Source organism: Aulonocara stuartgranti, assembly GCF_965226115.1.
Source record: "Aulonocara stuartgranti genome assembly, chromosome: 7".
In the NCBI taxonomy this organism is placed as follows: domain Eukaryota; kingdom Metazoa; phylum Chordata; class Actinopteri; order Cichliformes; family Cichlidae; genus Aulonocara; species Aulonocara stuartgranti.
Genome location: NC_138945.1, coordinates 60371615 through 60393623, shown reverse-complemented (window position 1 = coordinate 60393623; position 22009 = coordinate 60371615). Strand labels below are relative to the sequence as shown.

General features: G+C 39.7%; 1 protein-coding gene across 1 annotated transcript in view; it reads left to right on the top strand.

Annotated features, from left to right (window-relative positions):
• shank3a (SH3 and multiple ankyrin repeat domains 3a) overlaps positions 1-22009 on the top strand; it is a 223719-nt gene that overhangs the window by 186718 nt on the left and 14992 nt on the right. Inside the window, exons 23-26 of the mRNA XM_082542543.1 lie at positions 14851-14926; positions 17251-17333; positions 18421-18545; positions 18799-18934. Coding sequence (XP_082398669.1) covers positions 14851-14926; positions 17251-17333; positions 18421-18545; positions 18799-18934 — 420 coding nt within the window. The remainder of the gene's footprint in view (positions 1-14850; positions 14927-17250; positions 17334-18420; positions 18546-18798; positions 18935-22009) is intronic.

Genomic DNA, 22009 nt, shown 5'->3' with positions numbered 1-22009 from the left:
AGTTTCTCCTGAGATTTGCAATGATTTTCTGAACTTTTTTATTGAAAAGGTTGTCACCACCAGGGCTCTTATTACACCTCCCGACTCTGACCCCTCTGTCTCTTTCCCTTACACTGCTGTTTTTACTCAGTTTGAGCTTGTGACGCTCTCCACTTTAGAGGATGTGGTTCGCCATATTAAGCCCACAGGTTCCCTTCGGGATCCTTTCCCTCCACAATTCTTTAAAGAAATTTTTTCTAGTATACAACAGTATGTCCTTGACATTATTAACAGCAGTCTGTCTTCTGGTGTGGTTCCTGAAAATTTCAAACATGCAGTAGTGCAGCCACTGCTTAAGAAAACTGGCCTTGATCACACAGTTTTAGCGAACTATAGGCCTTTTTCCAAGCTGCCTTTACTCTCCAAGGTTTTAGAGAAAATTGTTTTTAGTCAACTGAAAGATTTTCTAGATGATAATGGCATTGAGGTTTTTCAATCAGGTTTTAAAACCCTTCACAGCACAGAATCTGCATTATTAAGGTTTTTTAATGACATCCTTCTGGTATGTGATTCTGGTAACCATGTTGTTCTTGTCTTGCTTGACCTAACTGCTGCCTTTGACACCGTAGACCACAATATTCTAATTTCTCGATTAAATGATGTAGAGGGTATTGGTGGCACTGCACTTAATTGGTTTAGGTCTTATTTGTCAGATAGAACTTTCTCTGTCAGCCTTCTCGGTTCCGAATCATCTTCTGCTTCTCTGTCATGCACACAGGGCTCAATTTTAGGGCCACTGCTCTTTTTACTGTATTTCTTGCCTCTGGGTTCCATCCTTAGAAGGCATGGGATCTCATTTCATTGTTATGCAGATGACTGCCAAATTTATTTGCCACTAAAACACAAGGATGGCATCTCCATAAAACCTCTCTTGACATGTCTAGATGACATTAAAGCTTGGTTGGCTCTAAACTTTTTAAATTTTAATGAAAAGAAAACAGAAGTGTTGGTGTTTGGAACCAGTGGTCCCTGTAGTCCTCCTCCTTGTTTTAGGATCCCTGGAAAATTCTATTTTAAGCCTGTTGTTACTGACCTTGGTTTTAAGTTGGACAGTGATTTTAAATTGGACAACCAAATCAGAGCAGTGGTGAAGTCCAGTTTTTATCATTTAAGGCGACTGGCAAGAGTAAAATCTTTTCTTTCGAGGCAGCACCTTGAAACAGTGATCCATGCTTTTATTTCTTCCCGCCTGGACTACTGTAACTCACTTTATGTGGGGGTCAGTCAGTCATTGCTCTCACGTCTGCAGCTGGTTCAAAATGCGGCTGCACGACTCCCCTAACAGGAACTCGAAAAAGAGAGCATATAACCCCCTTGCTAGCCTCTCTGCGCTGGCTGCCTGTGTCTTTTACAGTTAATTTAAAAATTCTCATGTTTGTTTTTAAACTCTTGCCCCACCATACCTCTCTGAACTTCTTCATCCCCACACACCCTGTCGGTCTCTCAGGTCAGCTGACCAGCTGCTCCTGGAGGTACCGAGATCCAGGAGGAAGCTCAGAGGGGACAGGGCCTTCTCTATCGTGGCTCCAAAATTATGGAATAATTTGCCCTTGCACGTTAGAGAGGCCCCTTCACTTTTAAATCGCGTCTTAAAACCCACTTTTATTCCTTGGCTTTTAACCTCAGTGAGACTTAGTTTCTCTTTTATTTGAAGTACCGTAGTTTTCGGGTCATAAGCCACTACTTTTTTCCCACACTGTGAACACTGCGGCTTATACTGACGTGCGGCTGATGCATATTTTTTTTCATGCGGCCAAAAACATTTTGCCTGGTAACAGTAGACCAATCAAAATGATAAGTAGTATATATACGGTATATATTTTTATCGGTCGTTAAGAGATGTTGTAATGTTGTTTGTGCACTGTTCCGTAAAAAAACCCATAAGCAACGCAATTTGTGTGTTACCGATACGTACGTATACTTAAAGGTAGCCGTGTTACAGGCGCTGTTCGAGGAAAAAAAGCATTTGCAGTATGTATTTTTGTATGTTGCCATAACGTTTATGTTATTAACGTGGGTGGCTGTAGCTCAGGTGGCAGAGCAGGTCAGCCACTAATCAGAAGGTCGGTGGTTCGATCCCAGGCTGCATCCTGGCTGCATGCCAAATATCCTTGGGCAAGATACTAACCCCGTGTTTGCCTACTGGTGGTGGTCAGAGGGCCCGGTGGCGCCTGTGTCCGGCAGCCTCGCCTCTGTCAGTGCGCCCCAGGGCAGCTGTGGCTACAATGTAGCTTGCTATCGCCAGTGTGTGAATGTGTGTGTGAATGGGTGGATGACTGAATGTAGTGTAAAGCGCTTTGGGGTCCTATGGACTAGAAAAGCGCTATACAAATGCAGGCCATTTATGTTACCATGTTTATGTTAAATTAAACGTTAAAAATCCTCACGTGTAATATTTCTGTGTAAATATCTCATATTACAAGTGAAACGCATACGGTTTTCTTTCTACAATTAGAGCATGTGGCTTTTAATCAGGTGCGCTCTGTAGTCCTGTAGTATTTAATTAATGGTTTCACTCTTCTTTTATTTTGTTTTTATTTATATCTCATGTAATTTTAATTTACAGTTCCAATGTACAGCACTTTGTGTCAGCTGTGGTTGTTTTAAAGTGCTTTATAAATAAAGGTGATGATGATGATGATGATGTTATTACGGTGTATCCATATAAATGGCCACCCTGTATAAGAGATGTTGGTGCACTATAAATGAAGAGATGTTGTTAAGTCCTTAAAGTTATATTCTTTTATTGTCTTGACTGTATTTGAAGCTATTTTTATTTTTGTATGATACCTGATTTATATGGAATATGGCTCAAGTAAACTAAAGTCTAAAATACTTAGTCAGTCATTTGTTTAATAGTAATTTAACATTATATAATTCACACATAAAACCATTAATTGTAATTTTAAATGGTTTAAAAGCATGTAGAATAGCATATGTAGGCAAGTATATTTCTCTTTTTTTATCAAGAAGCAAAGCCAAAAATTAAAAAAAAAAAGAAACGGGGCAGGGTTCGGTGGTTGAATCATCCGTCCCCACCAATGCCAAATCTACGCCCTTGAAGTGAGCGCCACTTATGCCGTATGTATGAAGCCTGTTCTTTCAATGCATCGCTCTGCTTTGAAAATGAACAGTTGGAGCTCAAGGACATCAGCTGCTGATCAGCTTCAGCTTTAGTTTTCATTAGGAAAGATGTACCGGCATCTGTTTTGCTACTGTCAGCTGTTACTTTATTTTATTTCACAGCATTCAGCAATATCCCAAATACACTTAAGCAGATTTTTTTTTACATGTTTAAATGGCTTCCTCTTTCTGGAAAAGCCTTTCATCACATTCAAATATAAAATTCATGAATACAGTACATATTGTATCCTCATGAGAGTGTTGTAGGACTATTACAGCTTGTTTCTCCTTCCCTTTCTCTTTCATTCTGTAATCTTACCTTTTCCCTGTATGGTTTTTTTTCCTGTCTTTTCAGTTTTTCATGTTATCAGCATTTCAAGGACAGGGCCAGTCTTCGCCCTTCACACCTTGAGTGTCACCCTAACACAATAAATATGAATGTTTTTATGTGTTAACAAGGCCAGTCAGGCTGAAGACATGTTGGTAGCACCTTCTTTCTTATCACACTCTTCCCTCTGCTTGCTGCAGGAGACAAGGAGTCGCTGTCTTCAACCCCCCCACACCTCCCACACCCCACCTTTATTTTATACAGTTTTATAAACCATGTGTGCTCTAGGCTTAAGGAAAGAAAGGAAAGAAAGAGAAGAGCTTAATGGTACCTCATCAGTGGCAGTAAAGCAAAAAACTTTAACAGGTTATTTTTGAGAAAAGGTCTGTCTGCGTTGACCTTGGGTAAGACTGGTGCAACACCATAAAAGCATCAGTGTCACCTCAAAGGGAGGCTACTTAATTGATAAGCTGCATCCCATTTTTCTGAGCCAGCTCAGTCTAATCCTAAATCATGAAAACCACAAAGCTTAAGAATACATAGGATAGCCATTTGAGCATAAATAGTTTGCTCTTATTGGTGTCCTTAAGCACTCTTGGTCACCTTGTCCATGCGTTGTTGTGATTTATTATAGCGGCAATTCTACAACTTTGAGTTAATATTATTACAGTCGGTAATTTCAGTGCGATACTGACCAAGCTCATAACAGAAAAAGCATTCACCTTTCAATGACAAACCCCTTTCGTTTCCCTCATGGTTCCATAAATTAGTCGGTACAGGCCCAGATTACAAATTACATAGTGAGTTCAGTCAGTAACTCTCTGGTGACAACTTGTAAAATGCAGAGTGAGTATGCAAATGCTGACACGACAGAGCTGTGCGTGTGCATTCAAATGGACAGGCTTTTTTAAACCTTTATGCTTACACACACGCACGCACTTAAGTTATTGTCTCGAGTCAGCAGATAGATTAGCATAGCCAACTAATCCATCTTATTAGCGAGAGAGAAAGAGAGAGAGGGAGAGACAATAAACCACAGGTTGGAAGGCATGTCTTAGGTATTAAAGTTTAGCTGAGTCAGTGTTATAGACTGGCAGTTCAAGAGAAGTCCTACCATTTAACTCTGGAAAAAAAAATTACACTAAGTGTCCAGTGAGTGTGTGCAGGGCTCTTGTGTTTGTTTGTTCGCCACAGAGTGATGGCCACTATCTGTACTTTTCATCAGAAGTCAGTCGAGTGTGTTGAGCCATCTCTCTCTGGAGGACAGATCCATATCAAATCATAATAGATGGCGATGCTATTTGAACAATGAATCAAAGCTGAAGCAGGGCTGACAGTCGAGCAGAGACATGTTACATCTGACAGGGGCTGCACTGGATGAGAGCGGGTCACAAGCGCAAACTCGCTTGTACACACGCGCATGTCCGCACACAAAAGTAAACATGCACATACACACATCGACGGGTTAAGGCACTCTTCTGAAAGTCTAGTCTATTTCACAGTGTCGTGGCGGCTCTCAGACACTGTTCACCTGTGGTTGTTTAAAGTCATCTGTAGATTGTTGGTTGAGTTGCTTTTTTTCCATGAATCCTTTCACTGCCATGACTTGATACCCACTGGGTGTCATTATTGTGGTGTGCTACAACAGTCTTGCTCCAGCCCTCTTTCTATTTTGCTTTAAAGGAGAAAAACTTTCTTTTAATTTTTCAAAGTGGTTTTAAACAGCAGTTTCACTGGCTTTCTGGAAGTCTTTCAAAGTTTTTCTTTGGACATCAATCTACTGTCCTGTGAAGCCTCATCAGAAACGGTCTCAGTGGAAGGGTGGCTGTTAAAAAGCCATTCTTAAAGAAGGCAAACAGGGAGAAAAGGCTGAGGTATGCCACAAGAACTGTACTAAAAATCAGTGTTGACAGGTCTTATGAAGCAATTGAAGTGACAAATTTTAAATATTTGGTTCAAATCATTATCATTATATCAGTGGAGGTCAGGAGCGAGGTACAACTCAGTATAGTGTCATCTGGAAAACAGCGGAGGCTCTCTCTTGGTTTGGTCCACAAGTGGTGTTGGGGATCTTGTCATATTGGCAAAATGTCATTAACAATGATCACAATTACACTGCCAGTGCAGTAAAGGTATACTTTATATCATGTATTTCCGTATGTGTTTCTGAATTTCAGGCACTTCCCAGTTTCCTAGTAAGATATTGTAAATGGCCTGTATTTGTATAGCGCTTTTACTAGTCCCTAAGGACCCCAAAGCGCTTTACACAAACAGTCATCAACCTTCCAATTACAAGGCGAACTCCCAACTCTTGAGCCACTTTCGCCCAGAAGATATAAAGAAATGAGAGGCGGTTCGATAGAATAATCATCCTTGTTTTCCTCTTTCACCATATTTCACTGTCTTTCTCTTCAGTTTGTGTCACTCGGCATCCCTCTCTCACTCTCCTACGGAGCTACATAATAGAAATTCTGAATCTCTTTTATTATTTACTCCAGCCCAAAGATGTTTCACATTACATTGGTCTTTTGTTTATAAAGTAAGCTGTTCAGCTCCCTTTGGGGATGTTTGTGTGTCTGTATGAGTGATAGCGTCCTGACCTTGACTCAAAAGTGTACTGCGGCGTGCATCACAGCGTTTGAGGGTCTTATACAGTAGTTGCCTGTTGTTGACTGAATTTGATTGAATTATTCAAGGCTTTTGATAGAACTGAGGTATTTATAGGCGTCGGCCTCTGCCTCTGACACTTACGTGGTAACAGCAAGCTCTCTGAAGGCTCTTTAACAAAGCAACCAATTCTGAGGCAGAGGAGGAGGAGAAAGACAGCAGAAAGGCAGAGATATGCTGGAGTTGTTTGCTCGAGGCTAAAACAGAAGAGGACACTGAGGCCACAGACAGTTACACGCAGTTTAGTGCTACTTGTCCAGGAATTCCTGTTTCCTTGTTAAAACGAAGAAAGGAAAATGGTGCTGAGGAAACAGCTGTCACTAGTTTTTCTGCATGAAATGGATTTTTCGGGATTGCTTTTAATCGCCTCAAGGTGAAGACGAGAAGATGAGCGGGAGTTCAGCTTGTCTCAGGGATTCAAATGACAGAGTGGAGAGACAACCTTCTTGTTCAGGTCTTAGCGAGGCTGAAAGGTGGAATTGAAAAATGGACTGTTGTCCAGTCATGGTGTCAGATTTGCCTGTGTTGTGTAGCAGGATAGATGGAGTTGTCACAGTTGTGAAGACAGAGCAAAGCAACTCCTCGTATTATGACCTTTTCTGGGGTAAGTTTCATTGCACTGAGCACCGTTTAGATATAAACACTCTTTTCAAGACTGAAATAGCCCATTTTTGCAAATGTGAGAAACTTCCAATGTGACTCAGCATATGGAGTAATGTAGTAGAAAAAAGGATGGTGTCTGCTAGCGTACTACTGCTTCCATTTTTAGAAGAGGATGCTCACTACGCTGCACATTTAAATGTGACTTAAAGCTTAATACAGAGCAGGAAAAAAGTTCAATCATCAGGCTATCAAACTATTTGTTAGGTAACAATTTTAAAAATTTACCAAAAATAACTAATTAAAAGTTTTCCAGTTGTCACTCACTGTCATTCTTAAAGAATTGTTATCTTTTGTTAAATTTTCCTTTGTTCTTGCTGTCAGTCTTCTCCTCATTGCAGACCTACTTTCTTCCAAAAGTGGAAAAGCTTTTTTCTATTATCAGATATTTGTTTTGTATTTCTATTTTTAGACTCTGTTGTTGTTTATTATTTATGTCATGATGATCAAATATTCAAACGGCTCGCTCTTCTCATTAAAGTAAGCGACAGAAGATGTGGCATTTTGACTCGCAAGAACTCAACAAAATGGTCAAAAGTTTCACTGGATACTTGATGATGAACTCTTTTCCTATACTGTTGCCATCACTTGATCTCATCTGTCTTTCTCCCTATAATCATTGGTATTTCAATGCCATTGTCGAATTCTTATCAAAGCGCGTTGTTAGACTGTGACTGTCCATGCTAAACAAAGACTGTTGAACTGGTGTTCATAAACAGCCTCTGGCCACACTCTCCAGTTCCATTTTTTTTTTTTTACTATTGCACCATTTCAGACACCCATCTAGCATGCCTCAGTTGACCATAGGTGCTATGCAGAGCTTCGTAGGCCCACATCTACATGTTCTAGCATATACTCTACCATGGCGAAGACAGAAATCCTATGTGAAGGTCATATTTGTCATGAACCGGCTGTGTGGAGGCAGATGAGGACCCAAACGCAAAACTCACGGAGGCAGGAACTGAACTCAAAATCACTGCTTTATTGCAGGTTTCACAAAGGAACAGAACTAAACTGGGAATACTAACAGAAAACCGTGGGAACACAGAAAGACACACAGGTTCGGGGAGAAGACATTGACGACGCGACACTGACCTGATGGAGATATGCACATAAATACACAGAGGGTTAACGAGGGAAGTGGGAGCACACGGGGAACACAGCTGACACAGATAATCATAACGAGACAGGGCAGGCGTGAACACAACATGACGCATACTGACGAGAGACTGTCAAAGTAAAACAGGAAGTACACAGAGGTTCAGACAGGAGGAGAGAGAGCACGGGGAGAACACAGACATAACAGGCTGGGGGAAACATGGAATAAAACACAAGGAGAGACGAGAGCTCATAAATACACAGAGGGGCACACAGGAGGTAACCAAATAAGGAACATCTTAACTAAATAACCTAGGAACCAAGGCATAAATAGGGAACAAAATACAAAAACACACAAAAACTAAGAATACTGGGCCAACATGGCCCAGGACCATGACAATATTTGTAGCAAACTGATGCTGAATATTAAAAAAATATCTAATCTGTCAACTGCAGCTAATGTCTGAGGTTATCATCAAGTGTTGATGTTTCACCTCACTCCCTTTCCATGCACAAGTTAAACTTGACCACAGTAAAGTAAGTAAATTAAACTTTATTTATATAACATTCTTTTAAAAAGATTTTAACTGGCTTTTAAAGGAAACGGAAGACTACAGGGAAAAAATCTAAGGAAATGAATCCTGCAATACTGTTGGTGTCTGAAAGGCTCAGGCTTTATATTAGTCAGCTAACATGAAAATGTCATCACTGTAACAAAATTATAACAAAACACAACTTTTTCTTCTGTGTATCCTGTTACGAGTATGAAAAATTGTTCTTCGGGAGCAAAATTGTTGGCATCATAACATTATGCTGGACCCTGGTGTTTGTGTGTTTGGCACCTGCAACTCACATCACTAATAAGAGCACAGCTGGTTTAACACTGTACATCTCATAAAAAGCGACTTGCCTGTCTGTTTATGCTGCACTCAAACAAAACAGCTATATTAAATTCGTGATGGATTAAAATGATGCTTGAGGATCATTCCTGTCCTGATGAAAGTTTTGTTGTTTGTTTCGTTTGTTGGATTTCTCTTTTCTTTTCTTTGGTTGATGACTGGCTGTCAGTGGCACAAACTGGGTTTTCGTGCCAAAACACACTCTTTGCTTTGGTATCTTAGAAATAAAAGCCACCATCTGTTTCACCACTTGAGTGCTTCACATGAAGAAACAGAAATGTAATGTTCAGTTTGAATTAAACTCAAAAAGAGCTGATTTTTGTTCGTAGCGCTTCTGATGGACTATAAATTAATGAAGCTATTAGCTGTAATTTGTCGCTCTCGCAGGGTCAAGTCAACAGTAAACAACATTAAACAGTGAGAGTTGTGTCACTTCTCATTTTGAATACTACCCTGGAGTTCTAACCTTGAGCAGTGTTTGTGTGTATCCCTTATATGTACATAGCAGATAAATATTAAACTGGCACAGCGTCCACTTCCAGCCTCTCTTTTATGCTGTTTTCTTTTCCTTCCTCTTTTTCACACTTCTATATATTAACTGTGACTAATTTCACTCCATGAAGAATAAAAGCGTTCGCCTTTCTTTCAAAACTCTTACTGAAGATAGCACTAAGGAAGAAGAGCGAAAAAGAAAATGAAGACATTGGCCTGTCCACTATACTGAGGACAGTTAGCCTTGTATCCACCTGCATGCTCCAGCAACTCCCTGTTGGATCTGTGCAGTGACAGACACATTGTGTGACAGCACAAAAGAGAATGAGATTTCCACAAGCTTCTCCTCGCAACTCTTTTTTTAAACATTTTTTTATTTTTATTTTAAACACTGTTTTTCTTCTCCTATACACCAGGTTTAAGAGGTTAAGAAACAAAATTATGAGGAGACAGAAAGAGGAGAGTAGACATGAGTGGGAGAGTGGCAGGGAAGAATTAAAAAGTCAATGGGGCTTAGTTGATAAGTGTGTGTGTTTGTGTGGATGTGTTTGAATGTTTGTGTGCAGCTCTTATCAGTATTAAAACAGCATAGGTTAATTCCCATTCAGCGTGGACACTGTGTTTGTGCGCGTGTGTGTGTGTGAGTCCACGTGTATGTGTGATGGGACTCTGGCGTCCTTCAGACAAGGACAGCAAAGGTGTTGCAGTCTGTCCAGAATAGAGAAGTGGGAAAGATGTAGCATGTTAACAGTGTTACAGAAAGCGTGACTTATCGCTTGATGTGTAAAATATGCTTTCATCTCAACAGATGATCACTCATAACACACAAAAAAAAACTTTCAGTCAATACCACCCTTCATATATTTTTGATAGTAAAAACATCTATATTTCTGCTCAAATTATAGGGTAGAAGTGCTATTATCAACTTTTACCCTGATTAGTTACGTTTTTTTGAAAGTGGTTTAATAAATCTTACTTTATTGCATTACTGTACCAAGATGACTTCACTAACAGGATATTTTAACAGAGCATATGTCAGAAGAAGACTTCATCAAACAGTGCAGGCTGTAGGCACTTTGGATTTTACTGTCCTAGAACGTTAGACTATATTAGTCCTGTTAGAGTTGATGGTTCAACTTTACGTTGGTTCCAAGGTACGCATTGAGACAACATTTGATTTCATTCAGTGTGGTTATTATTGTTATTATCGTTGTCATTATTATTATTATTACCATTATCATTTTTATTATTATTATTAAGGTGAAAAGCTTGAAAGCTAAACAGTACTAGTACTACAGTACTTCTCAAACTTTCTGTTTTTGTTTTTCTCCATAAACTTTTTGCAGCAAGTTCAATAAGTCATTTCAGTTTGTGACAGAGATCAGATGAATCTCTATCCACTGGGCAAATCAAAAGGAACTTTGACTTTAGCCAAATTTTACCATTTAAATTTTGCCCACATTGTTTTATTCAAGAGGCAATCCAGGCAAAATGTGTTTCTGCTACCAGATGTCGAACATTGTTCAAATGAAAATGTCCCTCGCTTTTGATTTCTGTTTTATTAAAAAGCATTCAGAGGTCAAGTTTTTTTTTATGTTCTCAAAGGGAAATGACCTTCCTCTATTTCTTTTTCTTTGTTTTTTTAATACTATGACGTTACAGTTTAATTTTGGAACTGGATGTTTCACTTGAATTTCAATGATATCTCCAAAAAGTAGAATTTGGTTTGAAACCAACATTGTTCTACTGAAAATGTCCTTGTCTCTCTATATCTCTGTTATTAAAAAAGCATTCAGAGGTCTCTCTGTTTTAGACCACATTTGTCTTCAGAGAGAGAAAGTAGTGCATTCAATTTTAAATTAACAAAACCAGATGGAGATTATTTGAGCTTTGTGACACAGCCATCAAAAGATGGGTATACTGTAACCATAAAGGGATGGATATGGTCAGCAACAATACTCAGGTAGGCTGTGGAGTGTAATTATTCTCAATCGGTACTAAGGGGCTCAAAGAAAACACCCCGACACCATTATACCACCATTACCACCAACCTGAACTGACGATATAAGGCAGGATGTATCCACGTTTTCATGTTGTTTAACCCAAATTCTGACCTTAACATCTTAATGTTGCCCATCTAATCAAGACTCATTAGACCAGGCGACATTTTTCTAATCGTCCATTTTCCCATTTTAACGAGACAGTGTGAATTGTAGCCTTGGTTTCCTTTTCTCAGCTGACAGGAGTGGCACCTGGTGTGGTCTCCTGTTGCTGCAGCCCATCTGCTTCAAGATTTAATATTTTGTGCATTTAGAGCTGTTCTTCTGCAAACACTGGTTGTAACAAGTGGTTATTTGAGTCACTGTTGCCTTCCTATTAGCTCAAAGCAGTCTGGCCATTTTCGCCCAGAGAACTGTCGCTCACCGGGTATTTTCTCATTTTCAGACCAGTCTTTGTAAACCCTAGAGATAGTTGCGTGGGAAAAATCCCAGTAGCCCATCTGGCACCAATAACCAATCCACATTTAAAATGAACTGAAATCACATTTGCTTTCTATGATGTTTTGTTACAACTAAAGCAGGTTAGAATTGGTTAGAGCAGGTTGTCTTGACCATGTCAGCATCCCTAAATGCACTGAGGTGCGGCTGTTGGATTGGCTTATAAGATATTTGCCTTACCGAGCAATTGAGTCTCTACATATAGATTTAATATTAAAATGAATCTATATGTATAGATTCAATACATAATAAAAATGATAATAGCTTTTTGTTTACAGTGGAGCCCTGTGTCTCATCTTTTGTTTTCTGCTTTTGTGTGTATGGGTCTGTGATAGATGGAAGTATATTGGAGGTTATCTCTGCTATGAGGGCCCTGTCTTTAGATGCTCCTGGGCTGTACATGACAGTTGTGATGAATAAGTTGCATTTCACACTTCTGGACCGTATCACATGGTACACATGGTGCACAAACACACATACACACACAAACTTAGATGCGCACACTCTAGTAGAAACAGAAATACAAATGCTGCATCTGTTGCTTTCAAGCACTATTCAAACAAACAAATGCAGTCTTCTTAGCTAAACCATTACTAAACAAACAAGTGCTCAGCAGGAACAGCTTTTGCGTACGACATCGATGACCACTGGATGAAAATAATTTACATTTTCGATCCATTGCAAGTTCATCACTTCCCTGCTGGCTTACGCATCAGATAAAATTCATTAACTCTGCAAGTCTAAAAAGGTTTACCATTACAAAAATGTAGTGTCTAATATTGTTACACGTTGAGCAATCAGGATTTCAATTACGTCATTATTGAAGCCCTTGATAGTCATTAATATTATGCTGTGTTTTCTGTAGACATAGCTTGTATTGATGTCGATCATTGTGTTACGGTCATGTTGTCATTATTGTGGGTGTTCAACAAGGGTCCATTCTTGGTCCTCTTTTTATTCATGACAGCCGTAATGCCATGACCATGGACCTGTTTCCTAATCTGGCCAAAGTGCAACCTACTTTTTATACACACACACACGCGCACACACACACACACACACACACACACACACACACACACACACACACACAAATAATGTGTGTGTGCAACTCCTAAGGAATTTGTCTCAGGAAGGGCATCTGGCACAAAAATCTACCCAATCAAACATGCAGAGTTACCTGCTGTGTTGAGCCCTTGTGAATAAGTGTGTAGGCAAATCATGTGGTCACTTAATATATAAATACAGAACCTAAGATACATGAAAGTCTGTCATTAGCCATAACTCTTATTCATATTCAACTGGTACGTGTATGTGTGCATGAAAGCTGAGTCTAGCCCTAAAAGAAAGCCTCTGAAGGTGTGGGAGAAGACAAGTCCTGACTCATCTATGACTTTCTCCCCAAATATCACCTCTTTTTTCATTACGACTTACCTTTGACAGGCTGTGCTAACAAAATGCCATGTCTTTCCTCCCCAGACCGGATGTAGAGTAACCTTCTAACCTAAAGAAAATACCAACTCACCCTTCTTTTCCCTTTACTTTAATTGATAGATGTACACTGTACAGTAATTGTATTTTAGTTGGATATTTTGAACTCTATACATTTTAAGTTGACTGGGCTTTTTATTTGGTGTCAGAGAATTCAGAGAATTTATTTAATTACATTTCTCACCTGAGCTGAAAAAGACATTCAGATTAACACTCATTCTAACATACAAAGGATGAAGAAAGCCACGCAGTTGGAATCATGCTGAAACAAATCTGCAAGATTCAGAGTGATTCAGATTCATAGAGCACAGCTTGATTATGAAAAACAGGCATGTTCAGGCAAACAAGATAATTGTGAAAACACAGATATAAAAAATGAAGAGGAAGGTCAGAGAGTAAAAACAGTGGCTAAGAGGTTAAAGTTAACTGCTGCTAAATCCCTTTTCATTTTTTGCCCTTTTGCCGTGTCACCAAGTGTCAGTGGATGCACTTATCAAAGCTTCAAGTTGTTCTCAGCTGACAGTCGGTCACTCACACAGTGAATCAGATTGACAGGATAAAGTGGATCTGGAGATGCCAGCCAGTTCAAGACTGCTCACTCACTTTGACCTCTTTCCATTTTCGTTCTTTGCGAGTCTTCTTTTTCCTTTTCACATATACATCTTCTCTCGTTTGCCTGTATTGGAAAGTAAAGCGACAGGAGGCAAGCATGCGACCAAGTTTGCCAAGCAAAGTCATAGGAACATGCTGTGTGTCTCACATCAACACCACTCTTGCTTTCACAGCCTCGTCCAATTAAGAGCTTGTGTGTGCCGTGCAGTGTTTAGTCAGCCAATCGGCTGTTTAGTGGAGATGTATTGTGCTGTGTATTATTGGGATAGAAAAAGGGCATCAGCACTCCTATAGGATAACATCACATATAGTGACAGAAACCACATGCACACGGTGCATACACACACACTATTCAATGAGCGTCTAATCAAACACATTTGCCTTTAAAAGAAACACTTTGAGGGCAGAATTAGGCAATTACTTCACTGTTTCAAAAGCAAAAAATTACCATAGAACAATTATACTCTATGATAAATGAAGCATGTTAATGATAATTGCTTCTCTGTGGTAGCTTAATTCCTCTCTGTGCTCATCGAATTAGATTATTACTGACATTTTTATACTAACATGCTAAGAACTGGGGCTGACACAGCCTTGACATTTTTGGAATCTTGTGGATTTGTATAAAGTCATTAGCTGGACTAAATCTGATTTAAAAAAATCAACTGTGTACTTCCTAAAACATATTCAAGTAAAGCATTATTGGGATATTTTTAATTTCAGCTTATTTACGGAGATCTGTATACACTGGCAATGTGGCTTTTAAGACAACACACTTCACTTGAACATCTGTTATTAAATCATAGTAATAATTTAGGCAGTTTGATGATGTAAGTGTTTAATGGTCTATATGACCTTGTTGGTAGATCAGTTACCTCCAATATATGTTTTTATAGCATCAAAAAGTATATCACTCAACCAATCCTTTAAATCTATTTTACAGAGACACGGGAGGACCGCACTAAGAGACTGTTCAGACACTACACTGTGGGATCTTACGACAACTTCACCTCATACAGGTACAACCTCTAACTCTGAGCTAGCATCCTACAGCATTGTCTAGTAGTGTATATTGTACTGCTCATTGCACTGTACTGCTGGTCATATCACACACGGTTTCCTTGTCTTAACAGGGTCAGTGAAGTTCATTTGTGCTGTAGAGGTGCTGCCATCTAAAGGCATGATCCTGCTAGTGCACACAGTTCTGATTCTAAAATGCACACAAATGATATTACATAACTCTCTTATACTGTCTGTATGTAAGGGTGTTCACTATGCATGCATAGCACATACTCTCCATTTATGTCTGTCTTCACATTCATCAATTTTGATTCACTTGAATTTCTTCATAATCTAATCTTTTATTCTTTTTTAAGTTTTGTTATCCTGTCCAAATCTCGAGATGACATTTATTATGTACAGAGTGTGAGTGATCCCTCTCTTCCAAATTAGATGTACTAGCTGAGCATTTTGTTGTCATGCAAATTCTCACTCTAATGCCACAGTTTATCGGTTAGAGACACAGAGCTGGTCTGCACGAGCATTGTTTCGACCTGCTTCCTTTGCCTTTCATAAAATGTCATCTCCTTGCAATCTAGGTTTTAGTCAAAGTAAGTGTTGCTTCTGTTTCCACAGCCACAGACTTTTTGAGTTACCATTACTAAAGCTGTGAACCTGTGATAGTCTGCATATACGTTTTTGTTTTAGAATGGGTGCTAACTATAACTAAACATAGTTCTGTTTCTGTTCAGAGGCTCTGAAGTACAAATTAAAGTTCCTTGAAGTCAGTAAAGTACCAGTTGCACACGAAGGACACACACTTGAGTTATACTTGAGTTTCTTCATCCGAGCTATTGTCTGCAGAATATTAGAATTGCAAATGTCAAAGGACAGGTCTATTTTGAGGAAACATTTACCGTTGATATGTGAAAAGTGAGTATTTTTTCTTTATCGAGTTATGTAGGCGGGTAGATGTTCTGAACAAGGACAGCGAGCACATTGCATTAATGCAGTATTTCGTGTCATAGAGCAGAGATGGAAGCATACCAGATAAAAGGGTTTGGACTGAAGCAAAGTATCTTAGTGGTGCTTAACCAACTCATTTTCCTGTGCATAATAATTAGTGCATAAGTGGTTTCATATCTCTTTATGAAACCAAATCTTTGACCTCCTTCCTGCAGAAAGGTTTGTTATGGTTCTCCTGGCTCCAGCAGCAGGAGCTCTGGGTAAGTCTGAGAAAGTGGAGTGTAACTAAGCTAATGACTCTGCAGCCACCCACTGAGTTGCAACCTGAACCACAGCCCTTTCTAGATCTGCATCTTCTGTCAGGAAAGATGAATGATACTGCTGAAACTTTCAAAATTCTGTAAAGCTAATAGATTTTGTAAAGGCGTTCAGGGTGTAAAGTGTGAGCAGTCCCCCTCAGTCTGTGCTGTTAAAAGAATGGAACATTTATTAGATTTATTAGATTTGAGTTAAGGAATATTGCATTATTCAGGCCACCTTTCTTCAATTTTCCTTTCTATTAAAAATTTTATGTTACCGTTTATCATAAGGCATGATTAAAATATCTTTTAGTTAACTCCCTTCCTTCATTTCACATCTTTGGGCATCAGAAATTTTGATTTAATCCTCACACAACAATCCATACTGCAGATATTTGCTTTGCTGCTTTACTAACTCTACTTTCTGCTCACAGGCTTTAAAAACATATGCATGAGCACCTCAGTCTAACACCGCCTACCTGCCTTCACCACTGAACTCTCAGAAAAATCAGACAGTTATGAACTGCTCACTTACTGTTTCCACTGCCATTAGTCAAGCCACAGTATTACATCTGAGCCAGCTCTGTCAGTTTCTTTCACAAAGTCCCTCAACACACTCCACAGCTGCAGTCTCATCTGAAGGATCAGCTAGAAGATTGATTCACTCTTAGGTTTTATCCCATAGATACTTCAATCATGAGGACTTTCTCTCACCTGCTCATTCTCTAGCGCACTTTTTCATGTTCTGTCTTTCTACTTGTGAGTGTGTTTGTGTCTTGCTTTCTTTCTTAAAATGCTAGTGCGGCACCTGGGAAACCTGAGCTGTGGTGTCTTGCTTGGCTTTTAACTTGATTGAGAGAGGAAGTACATGTACACGTGTGTGCGCGTGCGGTTTTGTGTGCGCATATGTGTGTGTGTGTTTGTGTGTGCGCGCCTCACCTCCACCTCCTCCCTCTTCTCAACTCCCACCGACCGACCCGCTTTACTCCCCTGCCCTTTCTCTCGCCCCTCTCTCTTTGTGTCCGTGTGAGGAGGATGTTGGATTCATACCTGCTATCCCCCTGCTCCTCTCTTCACAGTGACTATATCATAGAGGAGAAGAATGCTGTTTTACAGAAGAAAGAAAATGAGGGGTTTGGCTTTGTCCTGCGGGGAGCCAAAGGTGAGCGATGCACATACAGATACACGCCAGTGCCATTCACAAGGTTTTCAAGGTGTGCGAGTGTTTTGGTCTGAGAAGTAGCTTGTTGATCTGAGTCACTGACTACGGCTCAGTCAGTATTGTTACCGTGTGAGTCAACAACACAACCAGCTTTGGTCAACACTCAGTTTGTGTACTCAGTTGCACTCAGGTTTCTGGGTATGTGTTTGTGCGAATGCATGTGGCCCCTTTGGTGGTGTCATCCTTGGCTGAGCTGTCATCTAGCTGTCCCATCTGTTCCCTGCACATGGCGTTGAGTTTTAGTAGAGAAACACTCTACACTCTCTCTCTCCTCCTCTCTCCTCTTTGTCTCTTCTTGTTTTTGTTCCTCTTCGCTCTCCTCCACCTCCTTCACATCCTTCCTGTTCATTATCCTCTCAAAATATTATCATACCTTCTGCACTTTAACCGAAATCGGCTCTCTACTCATCTCCATCACCGCAAATTCGTTTTACTCACGCACGTGCCAGCTCCCTCCCTGCTCGGCATGGTTACCATGGTAACCCCTTTCAGACACCTTGCCGGGAGTCTTAGTGTGCTTTACTGCTCCATCACTCACCACCGTGGGTCTTGGCTCGCCCGTCTCTCTCTTTCAGTCGGTCTTTTACTCCTCACTACCCTTAAACACACACACTGCAGTTCACTTAGTGGTCCTCTGAGAGCTCTCATATGTCAGTGATTTAGCTGGATTCACTCCAACATTAAATGGAGTACATGAAAGCCCGCTCACTTTACGAAATATTCTTAAGTATTGCATGTCTGCTTTTTAGTCATGCTATAATAATTATGTTTGTATGGAACTATAAGCTTCAGTAACACTGTTTAGATGCAGCAGAACTAAACTCAGTGCTAATGTGTTCATTAAATAAATTGGTTAAGAGAAATTTTAATTATTGTTGCGATTATTGCTTGAGAGGAAAATAAAGGAGCATTTGGAGCATGTGATACATGATCTGTTCTAACTTTCCAGTGAAGCAAAAGGAAGCTATAAATACTTCTTTATTTGACGACGTGGGTTTAAAACTTTTTAAAAACTATTTCTTCCCAGCTGAGACGCCCATTGAGGAGTTCACTCCCACCCCGGCGTTCCCTGCCCTTCAGTATCTGGAGTCTGTTGACGTGGAAGGAGTGGCCTGGAGGGCCGGTCTAAGGACAGGGGACTTCCTCATTGAGGTGATAAAAATTGCCTCATTATTCATCTTGATTTGTATACATTTCACTCCTGAAAGAAGTGTAAATGTCCATAGATCCAGATGAAAATGCAAAGTAAATGTATGGTTTAATCGTGTAAATTTCCCTCTGTAACTGAATATAGTGCTTTAACTATGCTTTTATCAGCATAAAAGCAAAAAATTTAAATAAAACAGGAACTAAGTTGTATGTTTCTTGCTTCCTGTTCTGTCTTTGTTGGTGCATTTTCTCTCAGGTAAATGGGGTGAATGTTGTGAAGGTGGGTCATAAGCAGGTGGTATCCTTGATCCGCCAAGGGGGCAACAGACTGCTGATGAAGGTGGTTTCAGTCACTCGCAAACCAGAGACTGAGGAAGTTGTTCGCAAGAAAGGTACATACTTATTTGTACTCAGCAAAATCATAACACAGTAGTAGGCATTTTATAAACATTACTAGTAAATTAATCAGTTGTGCTGGAATGTGTGAGAAAACATGACCTTACGCATTCTCAGGAACTGTTTTGGTCACTTGAAACAATTCTGTTAAGTCTTGGGTATGTATCAAGGACAAACGCTTTCATCTGTTCCTTTCAGTTGGAGAATAAAGTGGACAACTAAAAAATTTTGCTCTTATTGTTTTGGGATCAAGAGTTGAGAGCGTGGGGGAGTTGTAGCTTTCTACACTGAATATGCAAAATGTATTCACACGTTGGCTCAGATATATCTAGGCCATTAATGCAACAATGGACGGATTTTTAAGCTTATTCATAAATTTACAACATATTCTACATGGCTTGATTACATTAGATTGCCCTTCGAGATATTTTATGTGGTATGTGAAGCTCCTGTTGCGATGTTTGTTATTTGTAAATTAATTTTATCAGGTAATGGAGACATATATGTTGATTTTTGTGTACAGAGGGAGATACGTGTGTATTGTCTGGGTAATTTCTACCACGTTTCCCTGCTGTAAATTCATGTAGTTTCCATGTCAACCACAGCTCAGATTACTCAGCTCCCACACAGTCCTGGCACAATGACCTCAGAATTGTGTACACTGCAGCGTGTCCGTCTGTGTGTGTGCTTTTATGCATGGTAGAGTGGTGTGTGCACGTCCTTTGTGATTTTTGAGATACAGACAGTGATAAATGAGTTTGACCTAGTTTCACTAGGACAGTACTGTATCAACTTAATTCTGCTACTCAGGGCTTAATGGTTTCTTAATCTCTCTTTCTTCCTCTTTCTGTCTTTCTTGCCTTAATATCATTTCTCATGCTTGTCGCTTTTAAATAAACCCAGTCTCTTAGTATCATTCATTCATGTAGAAGTCAAATTAGCATGTTTTGACCCCAGAAAGGTCCACTTATTAGCTTTTTTTTTTAACCTTTCAACTTCCCATCATGGTGCCATTTTGCCAATTGACTACACCAATCGTAATTTAATTAAAGTAAAAGTTGAAGGTTTTGGAAATCTTTTGTACTTCCTGGTGTCAGTTGATTAAAAAAGACACTACCTCTCTTATTCTTGTCTCTAATGAGAGGCTACAGTCTTTGCACGTAATTCAACACAAAGATAAAGTCTGCCTCTAAAATCTCACTATTTAACATGCCGATGACAAAAACACAATCCATGCAAAAACTGAAATGTAAAAATAGCAGTTTTTCTTTTTTTGTAGGTTTTGTGAGCATCCTCTTTGACTCTGAAGAAAATACTGGGGCAGTGCCATTTACACCTACAATTTCAATTCAGTTTTATTTATATAGTGCCCATTCAAAACAACACTTTGTATTGTAGGATAAAAACACAACAGTATTAGAGAGAAAACCCCAACAGTTAGACTACCTGCTGTGAACAAGCACTGGGCAACAGTGGGAAGAAAAAACTCCCTTTTAACAAGAAGAAAACTCAGGCAGAACCAGGATGATTGTGTTGGAAGCTTAGGGGGAAGAGAACAGAGCAGAGGGAGAGAGGATAAAAAACACACTATAGGAGAGAGCCAGAGTTGAATAATTACTAATTCTGCTTTAAATGTCTGAATAAATTAGTGGTGCATAAACACATGGTGAGTGAAAAGAGCTGAGTGAACAAGAAAGTCAGACAGGTATGAAAAGGTTTTATACTTGGGCTACACTCGGGCTTTTGCTGATAGCACTAACTATGCTAAGCTAGGCTAATTTGCTGGTGCACAAATGTAAATATAATATTGATCATTTAATTTTACTCTTAGACTCAAGTGAAAAGGATTTTCCCGAGATGGTGTTAATTTTTTTTAATGTAACTTGTTATTATTTGCTTTGTTTTGGGGTTGTTTTTGTTTTTGGCATCCCCATCATGTGTTTGGCACTTTGTTAATATTTTATAAATATTTAATTAATGAAATTGTTAAGTGAGACCGCATGACTGCAAGGATTTGGGATTAATGTGGGTTGCAGAGGGGCTTGCACACCAATTTTTCCAAAGCTGCTTTACTGTAGCCAACGTTAAAGCTTTCTTACCTCTGCTTATGTCAAAGCTTCTAAGGCCAGATATTTAGTAGTTGAAAGAGAAAGTAGACAGTAAAGATAATCACTGGTAAGATTCCTTTATTGTCAACTGAAGAAAAAATGTGGAGACAGATTGAAATGATGAGACAGACAGTGCAAACAGCTATAGAGTAGATGGGGTGTATCTGGCGTTTCATGGGTGGGAATGAAATTCTTCATTCCTTTTTCAAACTTCTCTTAAATGCCTTTTTTTTTGCACCCTAATCAATATTGAACACCCCCTCCTGCTGCTCATATCCTCCAGTGGGACTTGGTGTGCTGCACCTTTACACAAACGCACAGAAACATGCAGACACACACGGACCCGCGAGCGAACACACATTCTCTGCACCATGCGTGGCCTCACTACTGCCACCGTTGCCATGGTGACTACACTGCATGTTTGAATTAAGCATTACATTACAGCAAAAGCAACTCTCTCTCCCTCTGAGTCTGTCTCTGTTCCTCTCTCTTTCGCCTTCCTCCTCCATCTCCTCTGCTCCCTGCTCCTGTACCAGAATGTGCAGGCTTGTGAGGAAATGAAGATGTTTGATAAGGACAGTACCCAGGATGGCGTATGTACACTAGATCTGCGGCTGCTGGCGGCAGCGATGATAGTTATGCTCTAGTAAGGCATTGAGGCAACTGTGGGATTTGGAGATCTATCGCGCTACAGTGGTGCATTGAGTGGAGTGTTGGCTGGTCTATCTCAGATAGCGTGAGCTCATCTAGTTCTGTCGTGTGGTATTGTTGGGAAACTTGGTTATAGCATGTAGAGAATGCAGCTATATGTGGTTTCACTGTCAGACTGCATGGCATTGGTGTTGTTACTGCAGGTTTAACATGATTTTAAAATCAGTTGCTGCGTTGTTTTTTACATTACGTTCATTTCAGTGCTTAGTCTAACCTATTTTTAGTCCCATAACTCTATAGTTTGTTTTTGAA